At 44.6% G+C, this 24,602-nt stretch overlaps 2 protein-coding genes across 2 annotated transcripts; both read right to left on the reverse strand.

Moving 5' to 3' along the window:
* Positions 1-484: 484 nt before the first annotated feature.
* nxf1a (nuclear RNA export factor 1a) lies at positions 485-18,981 on the reverse strand. The gene is made up of 21 exons (XM_079744409.1): positions 18,363-18,981; positions 17,789-18,002; positions 16,917-17,097; positions 16,741-16,824; positions 15,163-15,267; positions 14,831-14,911; positions 14,651-14,720; positions 13,955-14,043; positions 13,754-13,861; positions 13,050-13,159; positions 9,825-9,861; positions 9,038-9,106; positions 8,761-8,816; positions 8,547-8,654; positions 8,152-8,210; positions 2,539-2,654; positions 1,832-1,874; positions 1,655-1,727; positions 1,239-1,421; positions 882-942; positions 485-768 (listed from the first exon to the last, which is right to left on the reverse strand). The coding sequence occupies exons 1-21, from the start codon at positions 18,388-18,390 to the stop codon at positions 730-732; spliced, it is 1,914 nt and encodes a 637-aa protein (XP_079600535.1). The 5' UTR covers positions 18,391-18,981; the 3' UTR covers positions 485-729.
* An 854-nt stretch (positions 18,982-19,835) lies between these two features.
* LOC307081298 (inositol-trisphosphate 3-kinase C-like) lies at positions 19,836-24,513 on the reverse strand. Its single transcript, XM_079744411.1, has 7 exons — positions 24,262-24,513; positions 23,850-23,940; positions 23,223-23,436; positions 22,041-22,245; positions 21,728-21,829; positions 21,098-21,169; positions 19,836-20,424 (listed from the first exon to the last, which is right to left on the reverse strand). The coding sequence occupies exons 2-7, from the start codon at positions 23,908-23,910 to the stop codon at positions 20,212-20,214; spliced, it is 867 nt and encodes a 288-aa protein (XP_079600537.1). The 5' UTR covers positions 23,911-23,940; positions 24,262-24,513; the 3' UTR covers positions 19,836-20,211.
* Between the last annotated feature and the right edge of the window lie 89 nt (positions 24,514-24,602).

Consider the following 24,602-nt stretch of genomic DNA (forward strand, 5'->3'; position numbering starts at 1 on the left):
TGATGACGCCAGCCTGACAACTTCCGGAAGAGACACAGAAAGACGCCATCTTTGTAAGGTCTCAAAAATAAATTTTGCATTATGTATTTAATAAAAAACAAGTGTATCTATATTACGTATAGATACGCAAAGCGCATCTAAATGCTCACCATGGGAATGCTCTGTACATTGGGATAATCCGATGATCGTGGTAGACATCCACGGCGATGGCAAGGCGAATCATGGAGGGGATTGTAACGGCCCTGCCACACGCAGTGTTCTTGCAAACCAGACCCAACTGACAACTTGATACCAGGGTTAAAACCACTTCTCAATTTACTATTAGCATGGTCAGTCTAATTGCCCCAGTAAATTGTATTTAAATAAATAAAAAGCAGTGCCCCCTACCCCTGTATTGCTTATGCCACAGTAGCTCATGCAGTTAAGTACATTGTGCAAATTGTGGAATAATATGATACATTATTTGTATTTTAAGTATTTTATTTATATGAAACAATGAAATAGTTTTGTATACAAAATAACGAACAAAGACTAAGGTAACAATAAGAACCAAAATTTTATTATAAGATTTAGGTCAGCGAGGACATTGTTATTAAAACAATGAAATCAAAATATGTCTCTTGGTCTGAATATAATCCATTGAACAGACGGATGGGGCTGGAACAAAACCCATAGAAAATAGAGCTCTTCGCCTGGAACCAATGTCTCTATCCTCGTTGAACAACATCTTCACTTTATGAAGGCGACATCTGGGATCTTGCCATCCGTCTAAAAAAAAAAAAAAAAAAAGCAAAAGCATAAAGGTAAGCATGTTTAGCATAATGGAATTACTGAAAAGACAATCACAAAAGAACCACATGAAGTTACAGTTGTCAGGCTACCTTCAACTGTGTAAAGATCACAGCAGCTCTGTTGAAATCCCATTCGTTGTCCTGAAGACACCTATAGAAGAGAAATACAAGAGACCACAGCATTTGAAATGGCATTTGAATGGCTTAAGTACCAATCAGGTACTGGAAACAATCATCTTTCATTTAGACACGACAATTGAAAGATTTCTTCCCAAATGAGGTCTTAAATATTTTTAAGGGTTATCCTAACATGACTATTACAATACAAACCTGTTTATGTAACATTGAGGTTTGAAAGTACAGACTATAGACTACAGTGAGAAACTTAATACTTTCCTGCATTCCCACCAATACCAATAGGTGGGCCTAACTTGGGGTTGCACTCACTTTTGGGACCACTCAAAGTTCATGCCGGACTTGAGGGAGAAGGCCGAGAGCATCTCCTGCTGAGGGGCTGTGAGGGTGGGCACGGGGCTTGAAGACGGGGTGGGGGCTGGGGCCACAAACGCCTTGCGGATCTCCTCCGTCGTGGCCATCCGGATAAACAGCTGGTCGTTGACTATACATAGTCTGTTAGGGGCAGCAAACACATCGTTACCAAGTGATCGATATTCATGTTTACCATTAAGACAACTTCATTTACATGAGACAAGATTAGATGGCCTAAGACAGGAGGAGGGCCACTTTGTTATATGTTTAACACTATGTCAAACATGTCGTTAGATCAACACCCAGTATGGACACAAGGCACGTAGCAGGAAGTAAGTCAATAGAAAGCGTTATGCCTAGGCATTGAGGCTCACCCTGAATTGCCGGCGGGGACCGTGACGAACACTCGAGAGAAGGCCATGGTGGAGTCTCGCAATTTGCCTTCCACTGTGACAGACGAAAACAGGCATGTTTTCACTCATAGACAACACACACACCTAAGAATATTACAAATAATCCCAACTTTGAAAGTCTGGTAGCAGACTACTGACCTTCTTTGAACACTCCACTGACAGTGAACGACAGCAGGGTAGTCTACAGGAGAAATCAGAAGAAACATGAACTCAGAGTAACCAAGCAGGGTATCCCTGCAAAGACATCATCTCATTCTCACAGGAAAACCAATGTGGTTTATAGTGGTTTAAGTAAGCAGATTTTTAGCGCTATGCGTTGAAGTATAACTTGGTGAAAGAAGTGGGTCTCACAATGCAGTTCACATTGCCAGTTTATTGATTTAATTCGTGGCCATTTATCTCCCGACCATAAAAAGGTTATTACAGAGAGACTCACCACGGCACTACATGGCCGTCTTATGAAACCAGTTATGTTGAATATAAGGTAGCAGATATTCAAGTACACAAAGTGAACCTCACTTGAGGCATGCAGGCTACAGCAGGGGCTGGCCCAGCCGTTCATAACAACAACTGGTGCTTCAATCGCAGACACACTAAACATGTTCCACCCAACTCCAAGTTCTTATTGTATCGTGGGGGAAGATGTGGCCCGGGAAAGGGAAGTCTGGGGCCCCCTGCTTGAGCTGCTGCCGCCCGACCCGAAACCCGGATAAGCGGAGGACGATGAGCATGAGGGGGATGAGATGGGATGCTGTCAATATCAGCATGAGGCTGATATTGAAGTTCCTGATCATATGACTTTAAAACAACATAGTGCTACAGTAGCACTATGTAGCAGAACGTACTGTGTAGGTGTTCACGTCCACGTTGAAGGAGGCGGTGTCGTGCTGCGTCTTGGGCAGCTCGTTCAGGAACGCCACCACGTTGAGCCGTGTGTGTTTCAGCAGACGGTAGCGCAGGGCTGCAGGGGAGAGGAGGGCGTGTTCAGATCATCATCATGAGGGCGGCGTCTTAAATGCAACGCGCATCTGTTCCAGACGTGGAACAGACAATGGGATAGCAACGGGCAAAAGGATGAGCTTTAAGTTCTCAGCGTAATAGTCTTGTCTGTGTAACCCAGTTGAAATTCGGGTTCTGGTTATTTAAAATAACAATATAATATAAGAGTTTATTATTTTTCATGTTTTGTGGACATTTGTGTAAGGGTTGCAAACTTTGTTAATGTTATTTGACGTATTGTAAATGTTGTAGATATCCTTTGCTTAATTGAACTGTTATATGGCCATCCAACCAGAAGGGGTGCAATGAGGTGTTTGCGGCTGAATGTGGAGAAGGCGGGAAAGGGGAGGAAAGGGAAGACGTGCTGGAGGTAGGAGAAAATGGACGTTGGTGGACGGAGCACGTGCTTGTGATGGAGTACAGTCTTGTTGAAGGCTGATGACATATCAGCAACTTATAAGATTCAAGATTGTGTCTAATTAAAGTAAAGTTCAACACGAACTTGAAAACTGGAAAGCTCCAGCGGACCGGTTCACATACGACCCGGTCAGTTAATTGAGAGAAGTAGCTGAACAGTGGCCTGCTAACTAAGACGCTACTGCCACGGGGTTTCCGAGGGACCGCCGCACGAGATAGCGGGTGTGACCACGCGGGTTGGCTGACAGGGCTCGGACATAGGAAATCACGCGACAAGCAGTGAGGATCACCTGTGTCCTTTCCACGGACTTCCTCAGGACTTTCACGGAATTCCACAGACTTTCCCAGTAGGGCTGGGCGATATGGCCAAAATATCCTATCCCGATATAGGTCATTCATATCCTGATAACGATATATATCAAGATATAGCACATTTTCTGTAAATTCAATGAAAAATAAATAGTTTATATAAAATGACCACATGGAAATGCCTATGTTGTATTACATTTTGAATTATATACTCTACAAATAAAGATAACTTACTCGTGATTATTTTTCTCCTTTTATTTAGAACCTTTGTGCAAATTATGCATGCAACAAAATATAAAATATGAATGTATAAATATAAAAAGGTAAATAGAAAACACTTTTTTGGTTGGTTTTCAAAAATATTAAAACCAACCATACCAAGTCTTTAACAGTAGAACTTTGTATTGTAGCGGCAAACAAAAATGAATACAGGCCTAACATAAATATTGGTATATAAAATACGAAATGTAAACATGGAACACTTTCAAGTTTAAACTATAGCATCAAAATAAGGCTCACAAAATAAATACAGTGGGGCAAAAAAGTATTTAGTCAGCCACCAATTGTGCAAGTTCTCCCACTTAAAAAGACGAGAGAGGCCTGTAATTTTCATCATAGGTAAACCTCAGCTATGAGAGACAAAATGAGAAAAAAAAAAATCCAGAAAATCACATTGTCTGATTTTTTAAGAATTTATTGCTAATTATGGTGGAAAATAAGTATTTGGTCACCTACAAACCAGCAAGATTTCTGGCTGTCACAGACCTGTAACTTCTTCTTCTTTAAGAGGCTGTTTACCTGTATTAATGGTACCCGTTTGAACTCCTTATCAGTGTAAAAGACACCTGTCCACAACCTCAAACAGTCACACTCCAAACTCCACTATGGCCAAGACCAAAGAGCAGTCAAAGGACACCAGAAACACAATTGTAGACCTGCACCAGGCTGGGAAGTCTGAATCTGCAATAGGTAAGCAGCTTGGTGTGAAGAAATCAACTGTGGGAGCAATTATTAGGAAATGGAAGACCACTGATAATCTCCCTCGATCTGGGGCTCCACGCAAGATCTCACCCTGTGGGGTCAAAATGATCACAAGAACAGTGGACAAAAATCCCAGAACCACACGGGGGGACCTAGTGAATGACCTCCAGAGAGCTGGGACCAAAGTAACAAAGGCTACCATCACTAACACACTACGCCGCCAGGGACTCAAATCCTGCAGTGCCAGACGTGTCCCCCTGCTAAAGCCAGTGCATGTCCGGGCCCGTTTGAAGTTTGCTAGAGAGCATTTGGATGATCCAGAACAGGATTGGGAGAATGTCATATGGTCAGATGAAACCAAAATATAACTTTTTGGTAAAAACTCGTCGTGTTTGGAGGAGAAAGAATGCTGAGTTGCATCCAAAGAACACCATACCTACAGTGAAGCATGGGGGTGGAAACATCATGCTTTGGGGCTGTTTTTCTGCCAAGGGACCAGGACGTCTGATCCGTGTGACGGAAAGAATGAATGGGGCCATGTATCTTGAGATTTTGAGTGAAAACCTCCTTCCATCAGCAAGGGCACTGAAGATGAAACGTGGCTGGGTCTTTCAGCATGACAATGACCCCAAACACACCGCCCGGGCAACGAAGGAGTGGCTTCGTAAGAAGCATTTCAAGGTCCTGGAGTGGCCTAGCCAGTCTCCAGATCTCAACCCCATAGAAAATCTTTGGAGGGAGTTGAAAGTCTGTGTTGCCCAGCGAAGGCCCAAAAACATCACTGCTCTAGAGGAGATCTGCATGAAGGAATGGGCCAAAATACCAGCAGCAGTGTGTGAAAACCTTGTAAAGACTTACAGAAAACGTTTGACCTCTGTCATTGCCAACAAAGGGCATGTAACAAAGTATTGAGATGACCTTTTGTTATTGACCAAATACTTATTTTCCACCATAATTTGCAAATAAATTCTTTAAAAATCAGACAGTGATTTTCTGGATTTTTTTTTTTCATTTTGTCTCTCATAGCTGAGGTATACCTATGATGAAAATTACAGGCCTCTCATCTTTTAAAGTGGGAGAACTTGCACAATTGGTGGCTGACTAAATACTTTTTTGCCCCACTGTATATAGAATATAACAAGTAAACAAAACACTCCTTCAAGTTTAAATTAGCAGCATTCTATGAAAACAACCAAAGTGCAACAATGCTTCAACCTACCAAATCTCAGAAGGTTAGTTTTACAGGTTGAGAGCCAGGAATACAAGCTGGTCAACTCTTTCTGGTTTAAGTGATGACCTCTGACATGTCACAATCTTCCCACTTGTACTGAACGCCCGCTCTGATGGGGCACTTGTGGCAAGGATGCACAAGTATTTATTTGCTAGCTTGGCCACTAGTGGGAAATGTGCCTCATGCTGCCTCCACCATTCCAGTGGGTTTGTCTCTGGACCAGCCTCCAGTTGGAGATAGAGGTTGAGCTCCTTTTCAACGGACTCTCTGCTTGACTGAGGGGCTGTTTGGCTTTGCTTTGCTGCTTTTTTAAAGTAGCTGCTCAAACTCTTATTTTACCTCTTAGCAGGAACCTCTGGCTCATCTCTAGCAGCTGCAGCTGATGGAAGGGAGGCTGCCTCTTCAGCCACCAGGCTCCCCAGTTCTGCAGAAGATTTTGCCTTCATGTAGTCCACCCTCTCTTCTTTAATGTATGTGGTTTTGAACCGAGGGTCAACAAGAGAAGCCATGTCAAGCATCTCCTCGGTGGTCTGGTCATCATACTTCTCTGAGATGAGTGTCGTCATCCTGAGGCTTGAGTATCTGGTTATTAAAAAGATGGAGGACCGGTTTCAAGTAGGAAACACTTGTGTACAGCTCCCCAGACAAGGCATCCGTAAATGCCTCAATGCCTTGTTCATGGACTCCAGAACATCCAAGTCCTGCCAAGTTAGGACCAGATGTCGCGTTTTATTGTCGGCACGGAGGACCTGTGAGAGAGCTTTCTCCTGCTCTATGACCCTCTCAATCATTTGTTGCAGAGAGCCCCACCTGGTAGGGGTGTCTGTGATCAGCTGATGAGCAGGCAAGCCCAGTTCTGCTTGAGCCATGGCCAGTTCACGTCTTCTCTTCCATGAATTAGAGAAGGCACTCACCACCTTCTTGCAGATGCCAACTGCTCGTTCCACTTGGGGTAGTTTCACACTTCGCTCTGTGTAAAATTAGGAGAAGAGAAATATATCGATTTATAAATTACACTTTACAGGACAGGTAACACATATTATATTTTCTATCAATTTTAATTCATAAATTATATTTTATTGTTACTGTATTTTATAGAGGTGCGCACTAGGGGGTGGGAAAAATCATGACTTGATTGTTTACAAAGTCAGGGGGAGAATTCTGGATTTTAAGCTTTTAAACTGGCTTTTAAATGCTCAGAAACTCAATTGCAGACATTTTACCATGTATGGCTGTTAATATAATAATGCTTATTCTTGCTGAAATATATTTTTACATTGTTTTAGACACTCACCAATAGCTAGATGAAGACGGTGACCAAAACATTGTAAGCGTGTCCAGTCATTCAGCCGAAGTTCAAGGATGTTGTTTGTGGCGTTATCCGTGGTGACACAGACTAGGTGATCCTCACGCAGTCCCCACGACTCAAGAGCTTCCCTGAGACCTCTGGCTATAATTTATCCCGTGTGGTCATCTGGGAAATAGCTTGTCTGTAAACACCGACTGCAGAGTGTCCAGTCTCGAATAAAGTGTATCGTCAGGCTCATATAGGGATGTGTCGTTCGGCTCGACCACATATCTGTTGTTATAGTGTAGTACAATACCTTGTGGATTTCCTCCTCTACTTTGGCCCGACACTCTTGATATAAATGAGGCAACTGGACTCGAGTGAAGTATTTTCGGCTTGGCATTGTGTACTTTGGGTCGAGTGTTCGCACCAACTCACGAAACCCCTGTTTCTCGACCGTGTAAATTGGGGCCATGTCTTTGCAGATGTAAATTGCAATGGCAGCCGTTATCTCCTTCCATCGTCGGGAATCTTTGTCATATGGTGTGCCGCGGGCAAAAGCTTCTTGCACGGCCTGGGGTTTGTTTTGAGCACTCGACGACTGTATTTTTTTGGATTTCATCCGTAGACTCTCTCCGTACTGTTTGTCGTGATTCTTTCGTAGGTGGTAAAATAGGTCGGTGGTGTTTGAGTCTGGTGAGGGGACCGGTTTGCGGCATACTTTACAAAGTACGTTTTTCTGGTCCGTGTCCGACTTTTCAAACCCAAACCACGTCCATGCGATAGAAGTAGCCCCTCTTTTAGGTACAAGCTCACTTTGTCTTGGCTGGTCGTCGGAGTCCTTCTCCTGTTCAGAATTGTCACGTTCACTCTCCTCCATGCTTGTAAAGGATTGTTTTATTTTGTTTATTTTATGTGCCGGCTTAGTTAGTAATGTTAATTACTTGTAGCCTGTATGGTAATAAGATGTCCGATATGGGATCTGTGACATGCACTTATATTGTTCTCAAATAAGTAAACGTTTTAACTACTTACCCTTTTGTTGGTTGGCTTACTAAATACGTGTAGTGTGGATATTGTGTGTGTTTAGTGGTTAATATTTAATAAGGGTGCTGGTGTTATATGGTTAGCATAATATAGGAAATCAAAACTAATAATTTAAGATTGATTGAAGAAGGGCCCTGCCCTCTTTATTATAAGGGTAAAAGGGCTACATCTGCACAGGAGACTCACTAGTGTCTTTGACCCTCCTCAGGTTGCGACTGTCCTTGTGGTACTCTCCCAGACTGCTCCTGTGGAGAGGGCGAGAGGTTACACCCGTCCTGCTGGGCGCCACGTGATCCGTTCAGAGAGGCGTGTCCTCTTATTCAGACATGCATTTAGAGCATAGTCGCTTTTATCCCAAGTGACCAATGTCGGTACAGTAAGGATGTTCATAGAACCAAGTGCCAAGCACTAACAATGTCTAGGTTAACCCATTCCCCGTATACAACAAAGATAGCTAGGATAAGATGCTACATAACTAAGTACTATAACTAAGCACGACATACGATAAGTGCTTACAATAAGTGCCAGGTTGTACAACATACATTTTGTTTGCATTGAAGCATGCCTGTGTCACTTTGTACCTTGAAGGGTTCTGAGTGGAGTACGGCGTCATCATGGATAAGCAGGCCCCGTCGTGGTAGGCATCCAGCAGGGACTGTCTATCCCCGGAGTCGTATATGCTGTAATACCTGGAACACAACCATACGGACGCATGTACAACCATAGCAAATGACATGGATACCAGTGAGATTGGGACTAGTGGGTGAACCGGCTGCATCGTGGACAGAGACTCACTGCTGCAGGAAGCGGAGGATGATGGCCTTGATTTCATCCGAGCCAAAGCAGCTGCCCTGTAAATGGAGGAAAATAAAATAGATGTTTTATATTTCCACATTTTGCCAACAGGGTATGTCACTGACGAGCCTTGTTTGAGTTCCCTGAAGGGTCCACTGAAATAAACAGAGCTGGGGTCCAACGTATTGGACAGGCGATGCAGTGAGCCCTCTGGGAGGTTGCTGCGCCTTCGATAAAGTGCCCGCACAATACCGACAGACTGGACCTCGTGTCTCACCTTGCAGGTGGGGATGACGGTGGGCGTCTCCACGTCAAATACAATGGGTGGCGGGAGGTCTTGTCCGTCCTTATAGAACAAACAAAGATGAATTGTGGTTGGGGGCAACACAACAAGCAACACAAAAGAGCTCAAATTCTATTATTTTTCGTATGTTCATCTGCCCAAAACCTTGAAATGAAACAATACGATTATTAGGCGAGTGCTACATGTATACTATTGTTTTTCTTAAGTTTTATTCTTTTATTATTCTCTACAAACTTTGGACCCTACAACTGCCACATGATAACAACAATGCTTAAACGATCTTTTTCACGTCATGCTATCTACACAAACGATATCATATGAAAGCTGAGAATCAAAAGAGTAACGGTATAAGCTTCATTTTTGTGTGATTAATTCGATGAATTAGATATAAGGTCCACCATAACATACTTTTCCATGTTACTACCATGCACACACACTATCAGAACAGCTCGGCTATTCTTTATTTTATCTCAAATGTATTCAAACTTGATCACATTAACTATTTGTTATTGTGTCACTTTATTTGTTTCCAAACATTTCATATTTTAAGGTGTTCATGTTTACTCCATTTAGACTGAGTTCAAATCCCTTCCCTTAATTTTAGCCATTCAACATCTCTTTACGTCTTAAATGGCTTTACTAAAACATATTTTCAACCTCACCTTGCACTTCAGCACTCACCAGACTTTCTGCAGGAAAGGCATTTTCTAGTATTTATTTTATCATTGAGCAACAAGGGCGAGAACATTTCCAAGCTTACCAATTTCAGGAGCCTGGGAAATCTTGTCTGCACGGCACTGGTATTGCAGGAACACACAAAAGACAAGAGTTACAGCAACTAAGCTTGACTGGGTAAGACATCATACCTTCACACAACATCCTTCTCACATCCTTCAACCTACTCCCATACCTGCAGACGCACTACTCAACATGCTAATCTCATACGCATTAACAACAATCAAAGACAATGCTAGGGTTGGGTGATTTCAGAATGAAAAGTATATCACGGTTTTATTAAATGAAAACTGTTTCCATGTTGATACCGTCCCAAAAATGTCTCGCGTTATAAGCGAGACTGCCACTGAATCTGGGGTCGTGCCCGCTGCCGTTATGAGGCTAGAGAGTTTTGATCTGACGTCACCCAGTCAGTAGGATGTGCTTGACCATGAGCCTAGGAAAGTGAAGCCTCAAAAAGGGCAGTCAGCTCCATCACTTTGAGTGAAGGATTATATATATATATACACACACAGAGAGTAGTATACGATTATGGTTGGAAAACTCAAGTCTTATTTTCCAACACACAAAAATGCATCCGGAGACTAAAGACAGGATTATTATATTCAGACAGAATATGGAGGAGAAAATAAATGAATATTGGGTGTTCTCAAGCTGGCTGCCTATGTCACTACATCTCCCAGAGATGGTAGCAGCTCATTATATGATGGATTGGAAACAGACATTATATGATGTGATCTCGCTTCATCATACAAGTTCCTTTCTTTTGTTTAACAGTTGACCCGTAAACCACAATGCTTTAAAGAGGTTTAAACCCACCCCTAGACTGTGTCACTTGTGGAATATATTTAATGACAAAATGTTATACATGATATTGTGACACTGTGTTAAAGTACTTGGGCAGCAGTAGCTCAGGAGGCAGAGCGGGTTGGCCAATAACTACAAGGTTGCTAGTTCAATCCGGCTCCGCCTAGCTGAGTGTCGAGGTGTCCCTGAGCAAGGCACCTAATCCTAACTGCTGCCGATGAGCTGGCTGTCGCCTTGCATGGCTGACTCTGCCGTCGGTGTGTGAATGTTTGTATCAATGGGTGATTGTGAGGCAATATTGTAAAGTGCTTTGGGTGGCCACTGGTTACAGAAAAAGCGCTATATAAATGCAGTCCATTTAACATTTACTACCACTCATTCAATCTTCCTTGCTCGTGCACTTCTAATTTGTGCATTACCCGACATCACACATAAAGTGTACTTACCAGACATATATACTCACCTACAGACCGGGCAGGACACCAGGCATGCACGCACACACACAATTCACACACACACTTGCTGGATGCTTGGAAACTAGAAAGGATAACTGCCTCACATAACCTGCAGCTCTAAGGAGGAAGGAAGGTGGTTGAGGTTAGAGACCCCTCGCCCCCCGCCCCCCCCCCGTCCGTAGAGTCTGGTCCACGTGTTGGAGCAGAGCCTACTGTCTCACCACAGACAATCAGAGCACACGCAAACAAACTCCATACTGACAAAATGAGGTCAACATGTTAGGTGGCTCCCGCTGACCTTTGGAGAGCAAAGCAAAACAGCCCAGAGCAGGAGGAGGGTGAACCGTGAAGTCCCGAGGCGATGCGGCTCCCACCAGCACCAAAGCTTTTGCCCACCTCTGCCTTATGCTGTTGAACAACAACATTTGCTAGAGTCAGATTCTCTAACCGGCACCCGCGCACCACTTTTTTGTTTGTACCAACAGCAGCAGCTCCTGCACTAAACAGGCGGATTCAGTTGCTGGAGGGCTACTACTTGTTTTGGACCCAAGCCTTTAGGTTATATTACAGTCAGCGGGCAATTGGGATGGAAATGGTTCTCTACAACTGGCTAGCGATATCTAGTGGATGTTCAACCAATATTGGGTGGATATATAGGCCCCGGCCCCACAAGGATGGGCATGTTTGGATTTGCATGTTCATTTGATGGCGCTTCAGGCAAGACCGTTTCTCAGTTTCACATTTTCCGTATAGCACTATGTTCCAATATTCTTCTTTGGTTCTGATATATGCCACCAAGGCTCTCTCCGGCCTTTGCGTTCAGAGAGTTGCGGTGTTGTTTGTTATAAGCCACAGATCCCCAAATGAAGGATCCATTCGCAGAGTTCCTTTTGGCTCTTCCTCACATGATTTTGTTTCGATTCTGACACATGTCCCTCCTCCACCTCTCAACCCAATGGCTTTTCCTGTGGTGCTTTCATCTCTTCCAAGTCTTCTGGTCACTTTATGAGCAGGTGAGGCAGTGCTCACAGTGACTCGACAGAGTAATCGTGACTGTGCCTGCCTTAGGTTGTCCCGAGATTTCAAGGTGGGATCTTACCCGTCATAGGCTAACCAGCCTTCCATACCGGCCTGTTGCAGGATGCCGATTGGGCAAAGATGCCAAGAGGGGAGGGGAAACAATCACAGTCAGTGGCTGTCACTCACCAGTAGAAGTCTAGTTTGATTGGTCCAAACTGTTGTCAATTCTGACCCATGAGCTGGTATGCCTCCTCTCCAGTAATAAACCTTCTTTGTACTTAAAGAACTCCACAAATGATGATTTGAGTTAACCTACATACACCACAGAACTGTGGTGGGGAATGATAACGTTAAGATGTTCTAAGTTAATTTCGAAGGATTGAAACTGAACTTTATTTGTGGTGGGATAAGCACTTTTTTTGAGGAAGAAGTCTGGTGGGTAAACTAGCCGTGGGCTGCTGGAAACCGCTTCACATCGATACTTCCAAGTTATTCATCAAATTAAATAGGAAATGAGTAGCCTGTGTGTTTGAGAAAGGAGTTGCTGCGTGGTGAATCGTCTCCCTGTGTTTTTAGCCCCTATTATAGTGTAATGTTAGCAAACAGGAAAAGGTAGAAAAAAAGATCCACATGGCAAGGCCCCCAGACTAGTGAACAAGGTCGGGGATAAATGAGACTGAATTCCAATCACAGGTGCATGCCTGCCTCCACACACACACACACACACACACACACACACACACACACACCCCCCCCCCCCCCCCCCCCCCCCCACCTTTGCTGGGGAAAAAGAATCATTAAACGGGATGCCCAACGGCTGCCCAACAGGATCCTCCCTGTCTCCCATACGAAGAGTTCATGGTTAGGCCAGGGTCTATCATCCCCACCCACAACCACACTCACCCTTCAGACATTCCCTTAACATACACGTCCCCCCCGTCCCAGAAACGGTGTGCGGTGTGACTGACCTGATGTAGGAGGCCTGGTCCTTGTAGCTATTGCTCAGGGGGTTCCTGTCCAGCCACAGCTCGCCCAGCTTCAGCCCTTTGATCTTGTCCAGCTCTCGGTCCGACTTCAGCTGAAGATAAGACAAGTTAAGAACATTATTTAATCCCATACATGAGAAATTCATTTGTTACAGCAGCCCATGGAATATAGAGAAGCAATATAAAAGAAAGAAAGTTATGATATGTCCAGCATACATACAAAAAAAATGCCATACCATAGGGGCATAGATGTAGGGTACACAACAGTTAAGGCTAAACGGTCCATCAATACAGAATGAATACTTCATGTCACATGTACAGTGGAAAGTGCATATTAGTTACATTGAAGTATTAGGTGAATTGATTAGTGACAGGACAATGTTGCCCAACAGTTGTGTTATAGAGTCTTATGGCAGATGGAATATAAGACCTGCAGAAACGTTCCTTCTTAAACGCTGGGTGTAATGGTCCATTACTAAAGGAACTGCTTGGTTGAAGACAACCAAATCGATTCCATTTGACAACGTACACACTTCACTGGGACATGCTCGACGGGATGTCGTTTGAAATGTTTTGTTAAATTGGTGTCATCTTGAAAAACGTAATGCTGTTTTTCCCCGGAGTTCCTCTGGGCCGTTTTAATACTGTATGCAGTAGCCCAAGTCAAACGTGTAATTCAATCCCACCTCGTTGTTGGAGAGATTGAGGGTCTTCAGGTTGGGCACCTTGCCAACCAGGTTGGATAGCTCGTCCAGCTTCTGGATGCGGTTGTTGCTCAGGTTTAAGGACACCAACTAACAGACGAGAGGGGTGATCTCATTAGACATCTTTGGATATGGGGGTCATGTGCTTCATGATTCACAAAAGACAACAAGAAGGTTCCTTACCTCTGGAATTTCCTTTTCAATGATCTTGATGACAGCTTCCATACTCGTCTTCCGGTTCAGTACGACGTCAATGTTCTGGGAGACCAGCTCTGAGACGCATAACGACAGCGTGGGGTTAGCAAGAGTCATGATTAGGGCTGGGTAAAAAAAATCGATTTTGGATCAATTTCATTTAAAAAAAAATGTTTTAGTTTTGTTACCATTATTATTATTTTTGCACTTTAATAAACAATGTCTTAATGCAATTTGCAGTGATGGAATGTTGTAGTTTAAGCAATTCCTTTCTAATTTCAAAATTGCACTTTTGAGACTTGAGACAGTTTTGTTTACAGTTCAAGTTTAAACTGTCCAATTGACAAGTTAGCACTTAAAACCTGTTGTTTAAGATGAAGAGAAAAAATAAAGTACATTTGTATTTTGTAACACAGTTGAGCCATTTTCATTATTTAAGAGCAGATTGATTCAAATCGTGATTAATCGATTCAGAACCTTATGAATATCGAAAATATATCAAAATCAAATCGATTTAGGAAATTAGCCAAGATACCCAGCCCTAGTCAGGATGATTAATAGCATCTCAGCACCAGTGCTGGAAACCAATCTCAATGTTCATGTCTTTTTGTGGCAAAGGATGTGGAAAATAATGAATGGATGGCTCAATGGATTTGTCTCTGCGACTGCACAGTGCCGGCTCACCTGGGTCCGTCCGGAGGCTGTTCAGGTCCAGTGCTTGCTGGGAGCCGTCGAAACGCTTTCCCATGCATTGCTGGGGAGGATTTTAACAAATGTTGAACTTAATATTACAATTCACACAAATCGACAGCTCATAGCTTATAAATAGAAGGGCCTTGCATCGCATCTGTGGTGGGGGCTCACCTTTAAGAGTTCCAAGTCCTCAGGTTTCAGGTCCGACTGCAGAAAGGCCGGAGGGGCGCTCGCGTTCATATGGACCTCCACCTGAGGGGGAACACGTGGCCAGGTGAAAGACCGTCCCACATCAGGTCTACTGTTGCACTTTGATGCACAGAACTGGCCAAACATTAGCTGTACGTAGCAAGTGATCGATAGGTCAGCAAAGAAGCAGTCCAATCTCATTAAAACAACCCATTCATGACCAGTTCCAAAAGCAGTTTTATTTTGTTCTGCTTATTAAAAACCCATGGTAGACAGCTGGTATCAGTCCTTGTGCCTGAGTCCCTTCAGCCTACCTTATAGCCGTCTGTGTCTGTGATCTTGTGGGAACATTTGTGAAGGGCGGTTGCCGTAGCGACGTCATCCACGTAGAAATGGGCCCTGTAGTTGTCAACATTGTACTGCAGGAAAAGAGGAAAGAAGGTCAGAACAGAAGAAAAAAAACATGTTTACCCCAAGTGGGATCAGCTTTTTTATATTTTGGGGTGAATAATATTTTTTTAATTGTAGTAGTACAGGCCTTGCCGCCAAGCCAATGAGAACCCCCACCAGGCCAACACAAATAAGATTGTCAACCTAGTAAAGTATGCCATTTTATCACCATTACTGGAATAAAATCAATTAATTTGCCAGTTTGGGAAAATTCCACTCACACACTTCTGATGCAGGTAGCGTTCTTTACGAGGTTTGTGTGGACGCGTAGAGCGCCGTTAAACTATTAGTGTCCGAGAATTTTAACCTCTCAGATGCGAACATAAATTCATTTATCATAATATCAAGGACATCTTGTGGCACTCTGGGAAAATATCTGGGGGTCGGCTTAGCTCAGGACCGGAAAGTCCATGTGACCAAGACACTTAGACAGTAACTGCTCCCGATGAGCATTCTAAAACAAAATAAATATATGAACGCATCCTAAACACATCTATAAGATTTGATGTTAGGCTATAATATAAAACTTTAATAGGCAATAAAATGTGTGACAGCTGCGGTGTCATCGACTCAAGACAAGCGCGTCATCAGTTAAAGAGAGATCTTTAAGCAGGAAGCCCCCTTGTGATGGAAATACCAATGCCGCGTCTTGGGTTTGCATTGCCATTACAGATCCCGTAATGCCATGTGTGGTGCATATTTCAAATGCAACAACGCTCATTGTAATGCCCATACACAGCGAACGGAAGTAAAAAAGTATCACGAGTTGCCATGGGTCGTAACCATGTGGATAACACAACCTCCGCCTTCCTAGAACTCTCAGCCTAGAACCCATTTTATAAAATGTCAATAGCTTCATTGCTAAAACATGGGGTCCTCTACACACTAAAGGTGCTTGCACACCTTATAACCGCCTCGCTGCCGGAGGGTTCAGTGCGGCGGTGTGAAGGGCCAGGCGTTTTCAAAAGCGGCTGCTGCGAAAGTTTCAACACGGGGAAAGCTGTGCGGTAGGGAAAAAGCTGTGCACGTGTTGCCCATTTTGTAACTGCCTCCCCTCTGCCGCCCTTCTCTCATTGAAATGAATGGAGGCGGCGAGTTAACGCCACAATAAAATTGAGCATTCTGACACGCAATTTGATTAGTGATCATGCTAAATGTTTAACCACTGTCATTTATCAGAGTGTGTGTGTGAGTGAGTGCGTTTGTGTGTATGAGTGCGAGTGTGAGTATGAGTGTGTGTGTATATTCCTAGTATCATGCCGATGCTCCCGTTTGTTGAAAAAAAAATCAAGCATACGGAGGACAACGACAGTTTCACTCACAGAGATAATGTTTCAGTTTGAGCGGGAAACCCCCACCCGGCCTGCTGCTCCATCCTAGCGGACCAACCGACACCTGACAGACAAACCTTAAAAAAACGACGTTGGAGGGCAGCTACTCACGTGCACGGGGTTGAAGGGCACGGAGCAGATGTTCTGGAGCGCCGTCAGCAGCCACTTCTTGTCGTACTTTCTTCCGTGCGGTATCTGGAAAAACAAAATCAAAGTCTCAGCACCGCACCTCTGTTTGGCCCCTGATCCCGACCCGGTTTAGGGCCACCTGCTCCGTCAACACTCACCGTCATCTTGTACCAGCCTGTCCGGTTCTTCCCTCCTCCTCCACCACTCGAGTTCCCTCCTCCTCCACCTCCTCTTCCGCCTCCTCCTCCGTCTCCTTTATATCCACCTCCTCCCCGGCCCCCTCTCCGGTCTCTGTCAAAGCGGCCGTCTCCTCGGCGATAAGGCCGGCTGTACGGCTTGCTGGGGGGGGGGGCAGACAGCAGTCAAACACACATTCACACAGGGCTTCGGACACAGAGACTCCCGTGTGGTATGATATTGTGGTGGCATTAATAATAACAACTTATCTAATTCTTTAACTAACTGAGAGATTGAAAAAATCGAGAGGGGTCCGGAGAGAATATGACAAAAAACTTTATCGTTAAAAAGGCAACAACAAAGCCGAGTGGTTTGCAAAGCACTCCCGAATGAATCCCGTACAGCTCCTTATATCCCCAATCCTTTACTCAATACAAAGTTGGACTTTCATCAGATATTGATGTGCATAGAATGTTTTTCTGGGTCACACTGTGTGGATGTCAGTATACTCTCCTGTCTTCTGAATCCCAATGTGACCTAAGAACATATATTATCCTTATACAAACAGAGATGATGCACACGTGTGAATGTAAGCATTGTCCTCAGAGAGTACATCAAAATGGGAGTAGACTGGACCCTCTCACTGATGTGCCACATGGCCCATCAGATGGGAATGGACTGGACTCACTGGTGCCACATGGCACATAACATCTAGGCTAAAGGTGATCAGCTGTTCTCCACTATTAAAGTATATATATGATATGTAGGCCTAATAATAATCATAGCTTACCATAAAATGTAAGGTTAATTTCTACCACAATATCCGTTTCTTTGATTATAAGGACACACTTACGATCTGCGCTGAGAGGTGCCGTCCTGGGAGTTGTCGCTCATGGTTACATCGCCGTCCATGTCGTCAAGTCTGGATCGCGGTCCGGGGCCCGTGTAGTTGGCCTGGTGACCGCCCCTGGTTCTGTCCCTGCGGGGGCCCTCGCCATAGGAGCGTGCCCTGTGGGAACCCTGGCCTTTGCGGCCGCGGTATGGGGGCCCAGCCCTGTCATCATGCTCTGGGAGAGGAAACAAGAGCTTAGGTTATTGTTCTGCTGCAAAAGCACATCAACTGTTCTGCTATCGTACGGAAATATTTTTTGATGAAAAAACAAAACATTATAGGTTAACATTATATCATAATTAAAGTGACAATACTTAAATATTTCGGAGCACCGATAAACAGTAAAAGGTTGCGTCCTATTGTTGTTTTGAAGGACATTGCTAAGAGGGTTAAACGTATTCCTCAATGGCAAAACTGGAGCCAAATATATATTTTTACCTCCACCGAATGTACAACCATTGCTTCTCACCTCTCTCGTCACAGAAAAAACATCAGCATCTGAAGAGAAAGGGATTGAATCATCAGAGCAACTTACCATTGTAGTAATGGCCGCCTTCCGCCATATTCCCAGTATAACAGTGGGGAATTCACGGACACGCACAGAATCAAATACACAAAGAGGACTACCGTAGTTATATTAGACTAGTGCGAAAGACTTCAGAGCGTCATAATAAACGATCGCAATGTTTATAAAGATCGCAGCGATAAATCTCTCGGATCAGGCTCCGAGTTACAGGCGTGAAAAACACTGCGTGTTGCAATGATCGCTCAGAACTACAGGACTACAACTGTCACGCTTCCGCTTCCGGTGCACCTCGCATGGAAGAGGCGCAATAGGGAAAACAATGGTTGGCCCTGTATTGGTTGTCACACAAACATTTAACCATTAATGGAGATCACTGTATTGCTATATGACAGCGTAATATGTAATTGCCATGGTTTCATAATTGTGGCAGCACAAAAAGGCCTCGGACCACGGCCCTAGCCGACAGCGCCCCCTGCCCTGTCACCCTCGTTTGGCCTTTAAATAATGTCCACGCATGTGATCGAATAAACTAACATCACCATGCCACATATCTCATGCAGAAGGATGCTCCTGGAGCCGAGGCATTTAAAGATACTATACACGGTGTTGGACCCCCAACCGGCCATGCTGGGGGGAACACACGGTTCACCTACCTTCGTCCAGAACACGTGCGACCACCGCGAAGTTATGATAGCCACGCTGGGAGAAAGCCATGACTTCTGACGAGACTAATATACGTTTTAAGCTTTAGCAAGTACCACCATGCAAAAAAAATATCGGAATTGAACGATGAGTTTAGTTTATGAATGATTGAACACTATTAAACTGACTTCTAAGTTAACTCTGCAACTTTATCCGGAGCGTCGTTCTTACTGTAACATCATCTGTACTAGTGTATGCCGACGATTCGTTAATGCTTCTGTTTTGTCTGTATGAATATTGTTTGGTGTTAGAAAGTAATAGAACAATATATCCCAGGTTAACATTTGGAATCTAACAGGAAAAGGGGAAGCAAGTGGTCTTGGAGCGGATAGAGGCGCCTTCGTGAATCTGTCTCTGGACGCGAGACGCGCGCCCCCTGGTGTATTATTATATAAACTGCATGCTATAGGATTTTCCTTAATGTCACTAATATCAAAACTATTGAAAAACCATTGCATTTCCAAAAAAATCAAGCGGATGTATTTTTTCTCGTGTCTGAGTGAGTGTTAGATAAGGATGGACCCTGTTGGTAAAAACAAAAATACATTATGTGCTGATATTGATGATACTCTTTTTGGCAAGCTTTAATTGAGTAGGCCTATACATGTCCTTGGAAGTGTGTACAAAACAAGTGGATATTTAGTAGATATGTGGGCTTGTAGTCTACATGTAATTGGGTGAACGTCGAATTGTTGAGTGGTTCCAACTTTGACTTAGCCCCAACAAACTTTTGAATAATTTTCACATACTGTCATAACAATGACTGGTGTTGTGTTTTTCTTTTTGCTAGGGTGTCCATGGGGTGGGTGATGTGGGGTGTATGTTTTGATGTTTGTATGCATATTTTGAAAATAAGTAAATAAAAGATGTCAGTCAGAGTTTTTCTTGTCATGAAAGAAAACTGAAATATTGTCTCTTTAATATGTGCATAGTTGTGTCTCAAGGAGAACACGCGTAATCATAATTATAATGGAATATCGAGCCCTGTCATCACCCAGTGTGTTCTGGTACGGTTGGACCCTCTTGTTGTCGCGTGTGTTAAAGTGCGTTTAAATCTTGCTTTGTGGAAGGGCCGTCCAGCAGCAAACGTTATATTCTACTGACACCCCCACCGTCCCCTGCCGCTCCCCTCTGTCTTCAAGACCCCTGTGTGGGCCTACTGCTGCTGGGAGGCCAGGGTGATGGCCTGGTGCAGGGAGGAGGTGAGGGAGGCCAGCCCGATGAGGTACCCGTCTTCCCGGTTCCCCTCGGCCCACTGGACGTCGTGCCGGATCCGGTCCGGAGAAGGGGTGGTCTTCCCGAAGTCGATCATCCAAACGTTGGCCTTGCCGCTGTGGTCGTGGACAAAGAGGAGCGAGCTGCCGATCACCTGGTGGGGAGAGGGAAACACTTGGGAAATGACCTGACAGAAAGAAGTACCAGGCGGCAGAGAGCATCATGCTTACATCATATAACACACATCCCTAATCATGACGGTGAAGTAGTGCATCAGGAAACGCTCATTTTACTCTAGTTTAATTTGATTTGCGCAAAAGTCAGGAAATAATAGCAGTGTGTTGGCCACTCATAACCCTTTTTGTGAGTGGTTGTGCACACATTATTGTTATCCCCATCATTTTATTAATATAATTGATATTATTGCTAGGCTATTAACTGATAACAGGTGGAAATATTGGACCTAGGTCATTATTGGTTTTACATGCAAAAAAGTTATTGGTTTATCATCTATAAATTAAGTAGCAAAGATTAAATTCTCAGAATTATTATACTTTTGTAGAATCAAACTAACAATCTTAAAAGGGGAACATCTCTCATGGCGTCTTAATTCTCTATTAATTTGATGGTCATATATGAATGCTCACTAATCTATTATGGTCATATATTCATGCTCTTTAATCTCTATTAAAGAGCATTCATATTTAATCTATTCATGTTAAGGTCATATACAGTATGGATGCTCTTTGATCTCTATTGATTCATTCCATATTCATGGGTGCAAAGGACCAAACCCAACTCAATAAGTTTCCCCCGAGGCCACCCACCTCATGGGAGCTGAAGAAGGGGGATGTATCCAGGGCGTCTCCCAAAGCCTGCAGTCTGCAGTGGTAGGCAGTCTGTCCGCAGGGGATGTTATGATGAGAAGGAGAAAAACAAGGGTGGTGACGGACAAGTCGGTAAAACTATCATTATGAATTCTGATGGTTTTAAAATACGATTGAGTAAGTGTTAAGGACATTTGTTGAAGTTCACTTCTCCAGCACATCTCAGAAGGCCTATAGACGATAGATTATTCTGAAAAGTTTACGCCAAACGTTTTAAATAACCTATATATTTTCTTAATGGTTTGCTGGATTCCCAATTCATTCTTAATGAATAGGCCAATCCACATATAATCTTGCCAGCATCCACAACTTATAACATCTGTAATACTGCAAAACAACTTTTTGAAAGTCAAAACAGACTTTCAACATCCTCCCATGATACAATTATTATGGTCGACTTGTTTTCCAAAATCTATTAAATAATGAATACTTGCAGTTCATTTAGAACAAGCCCTCCCTGTTTCTGTGTTTGACTGCAGGGGGGGAAGGCAGCAACCAAAGCAGAACCCTTATTCAACATCACACTCCTTAATAGATCTAACGCTAAGTACAGAGAGAGCGGGTACTGACCAGGATGTCTACGCGATTCTTGGTGAAGTAAAGGAGCACCTCTGTGACTTGCGCTAAGCTCAGCATTTTCCGAAAGTCCCGCTGAATGCTGCCGTTCTCCATCTTACAAAGAGAGAAAAGCCACACATCAATGACTGTGTGACCAAACAGTGTACGAATGAATCTGGAGAAGGGAACCAATCCCTGGGTGGGATTTGAGAAGGGGACAAGTCCCTGGGTGGGATTTGAGAAGGGGTCAAATCCCCCCTACAAACACTAGAAACATTTTAAATAAACTAGACCCTGGTGGCGGTATTGTGTCATGTCACGCTACCATGATGCCCTCAATGCGGAACCCGAGCGCCGAGGTGGAGCTGGTCGTATCCCTCCACCTCAGGTAGCGCCACTTGGTCACAGCCCCCTGCTCGTGCTCCTCCGCCGATGGGGCCCCGGGGTCCGCCTTCAGCATCTTGTGGTACATGTCGCTGCGCAGGGTGGGCTCTCTGTGACACTTCACCATCTCATCCTCCTGGTAGGTCCTGGGAACAGAATCACACCAAGCCCCATCCAATGCACAAGCATTTATTTATTCAACCGGGGCAAATTTTAAATAACAGCAAATGGGAAATGGGAAGCCTTTTCTACGAGGGGAGGGGCTGAATGCATATCCGAAAGTCCTGTCTATCACGGGAAGGGACACGTTCACCTTTGTGACGACCCCCCGCTTCCTGCCTTGTTGGTCTGTTTTGTTGTTCCTGTGTCCCTGTTGTGTTGTTCTTGTGTTGTTCCTGTGTTCCTGTTGTGCTGTTCCTCTGTTCCTGTTGTTTGTGGTCGTGAGATAAACACCTTTAAGCCTCTGGCTATTCTCCTTGCCCGAAGAGATTCTGGGGTTCTACTCATGCTTTGTTTATGTACCAGGGCAGGCGTAGTAGCGTCACTAGGTTAATCTACGACCCTGGTACCTGAGACTGGGAGTCTCTGTCCTTCAATGATGCCTCAGGGAAAAGGATCTACCTATACATTCACCATTTAAACATTACTCTATTCCAACTTACTCTTCCCCTATTAAAATCCATCTCCTGCGAATATATGTCGAATTGATATATTCGAATGTCGAATATATCAACATTGTGCTAAATGAACATTAATTTTTAGAATGCTTATGTAGTTATTAGCTGTTGTGTAGCAGCTCATTTCGCCAGTCTTCACAAAACACCACGGGTATTGTCCTCTCCCTAATGGGTTCACGGTGGTTCATTAAAAGGCGGTTGGTTACAACTACTACTAATAATAAATAGGACTCGCTTTTCTAGGACTCATAGTAGATTTACACTGAGGGGCGGTAGTAGTAAAAACAACAACAGACATGCAGCACTGACCCGCAGGTAGATGGCGGGCGGGGCAAGAGAAGGCAGTAGAGAAAAAAGATGAGCGGACTTTAGCACTGCCCTGAAACGGTCCCAGTGTATGACTGCAGTAGATTGGAGGGTGTCCCCTCCCCCCGCTGCGCCCTTACCGCACGCCCATCTTGACGTCCATGATGACGGGCCGGGCGAGCCCCCCCAGGAGGTCCTCCAGGCGGGTATAGCGCTCCTCCCCCTGGGTCAGCAGGCCGTGGTACTGGGGGACGAAGGGCCGCAGCGGGTCCCTCATCAGGAGCTCCAGGCACGCGGCCTCCGTCGGGCTGAACAGCTTCAGCACCTCCCCGCCGTCACTCAGCTGGAAGTTGCCTATGGCAACAGAGAGCGACGACGGGGAGAGAGAGAAGGTGTTATGTTTTGTGGTGTATGTGTGTGTGTGTGTGTGGGCGTGCATATGTGTGTGTGCTGGGGTGTTTGTGTGTTAGGGGGTATGTGCGTGTGTTTGTGTTAGGGTATGTGTGTGTGTGCACGTGCGTGCGTGCATGTGTCTGTGTGTGTGTGTGTCTGTGCATGTTTTTGTGCGTGTGTGTGTGTTAGGGCTTGTGTGTGTGTATGTGTCTGTGCGTGTGTGTCTGTGTTAGGGCGTGTGTGTGTTTCTGTGTAAGGGCGTGTGTGTGTGTCTGTGTCAGAGTGTGTGTGTGTGTGTGTGTGTGTGTGTGTGTGTGTGTGTGTGTGTGTTAGTGTTTGTGTGTGTGTGTGTTTTACAGTAGTAACAATCTTGCCTTGATGCCCAGCGAGTTGGACCCAGGAGGGGGAGCTGCTTCTCCCCAGCGACCATTGCATTATTGTCTTTAGGGATTTCCATGAAACGCACTGTAGGGGAACACACCACATTACTCAGTCTCAAGGTTCTTCTCCTGGTTATATGAAGGAGTAGTGTACTCATAGGACCGTTGCCAAGAGCAGAGTAGCTAAGAGCTTGTGGAAGTCACCTAAGCCCAGCTCATGTGTTGTTCAACAGGGGTCTGTGTCTAAAGTACACTATAACCTAAAGAGCGGGAGTTGGAACATGCAAAATCCATTCAAATCATACCGTATAAAGGCTTTCTTTCAAGGCAATGCAAATCGCCTGGACCACAGGCTAGGTAAACAAAGCTTTTCCATGGGAAGCGAATTGAGGTCGTAGTAACCAACCTTTCTGTTTGTGTTCTGCCTGTAGTCCTGTGTGTCCTCCCCTTCGCTGAAAACCTCCTCGCTGTGGGCTGAGTGGAGGCCGAAAGAGGAGTTTGAGGAGTCAGAGGAGGAGAAGTGCAGAAGTTTGGAGAGGATGTGGTGTGGTTGACAAACCTCTCCATTAACCCCCTGCAAGGTCCTTGTATCCGTACTTCTCCCCCTCCTGCAAATCAAGCCTTCCTCCCCTTCCACCTCGGACAATATGCAGTGTGTGTCTCCTTGCTCCAGTTCCTTTACTCCCCCATCACTCCCACCTCTCTCCCTGTCTCTCCTGCTCTGGGCCCCCTCTCCCCCTCCCCGCG

This window comes from Pollachius pollachius, assembly GCF_949987615.1.
Source record: "Pollachius pollachius genome assembly, chromosome: 10".
In the NCBI taxonomy this organism is placed as follows: Eukaryota; Metazoa; Chordata; class Actinopteri; order Gadiformes; family Gadidae; genus Pollachius; species Pollachius pollachius.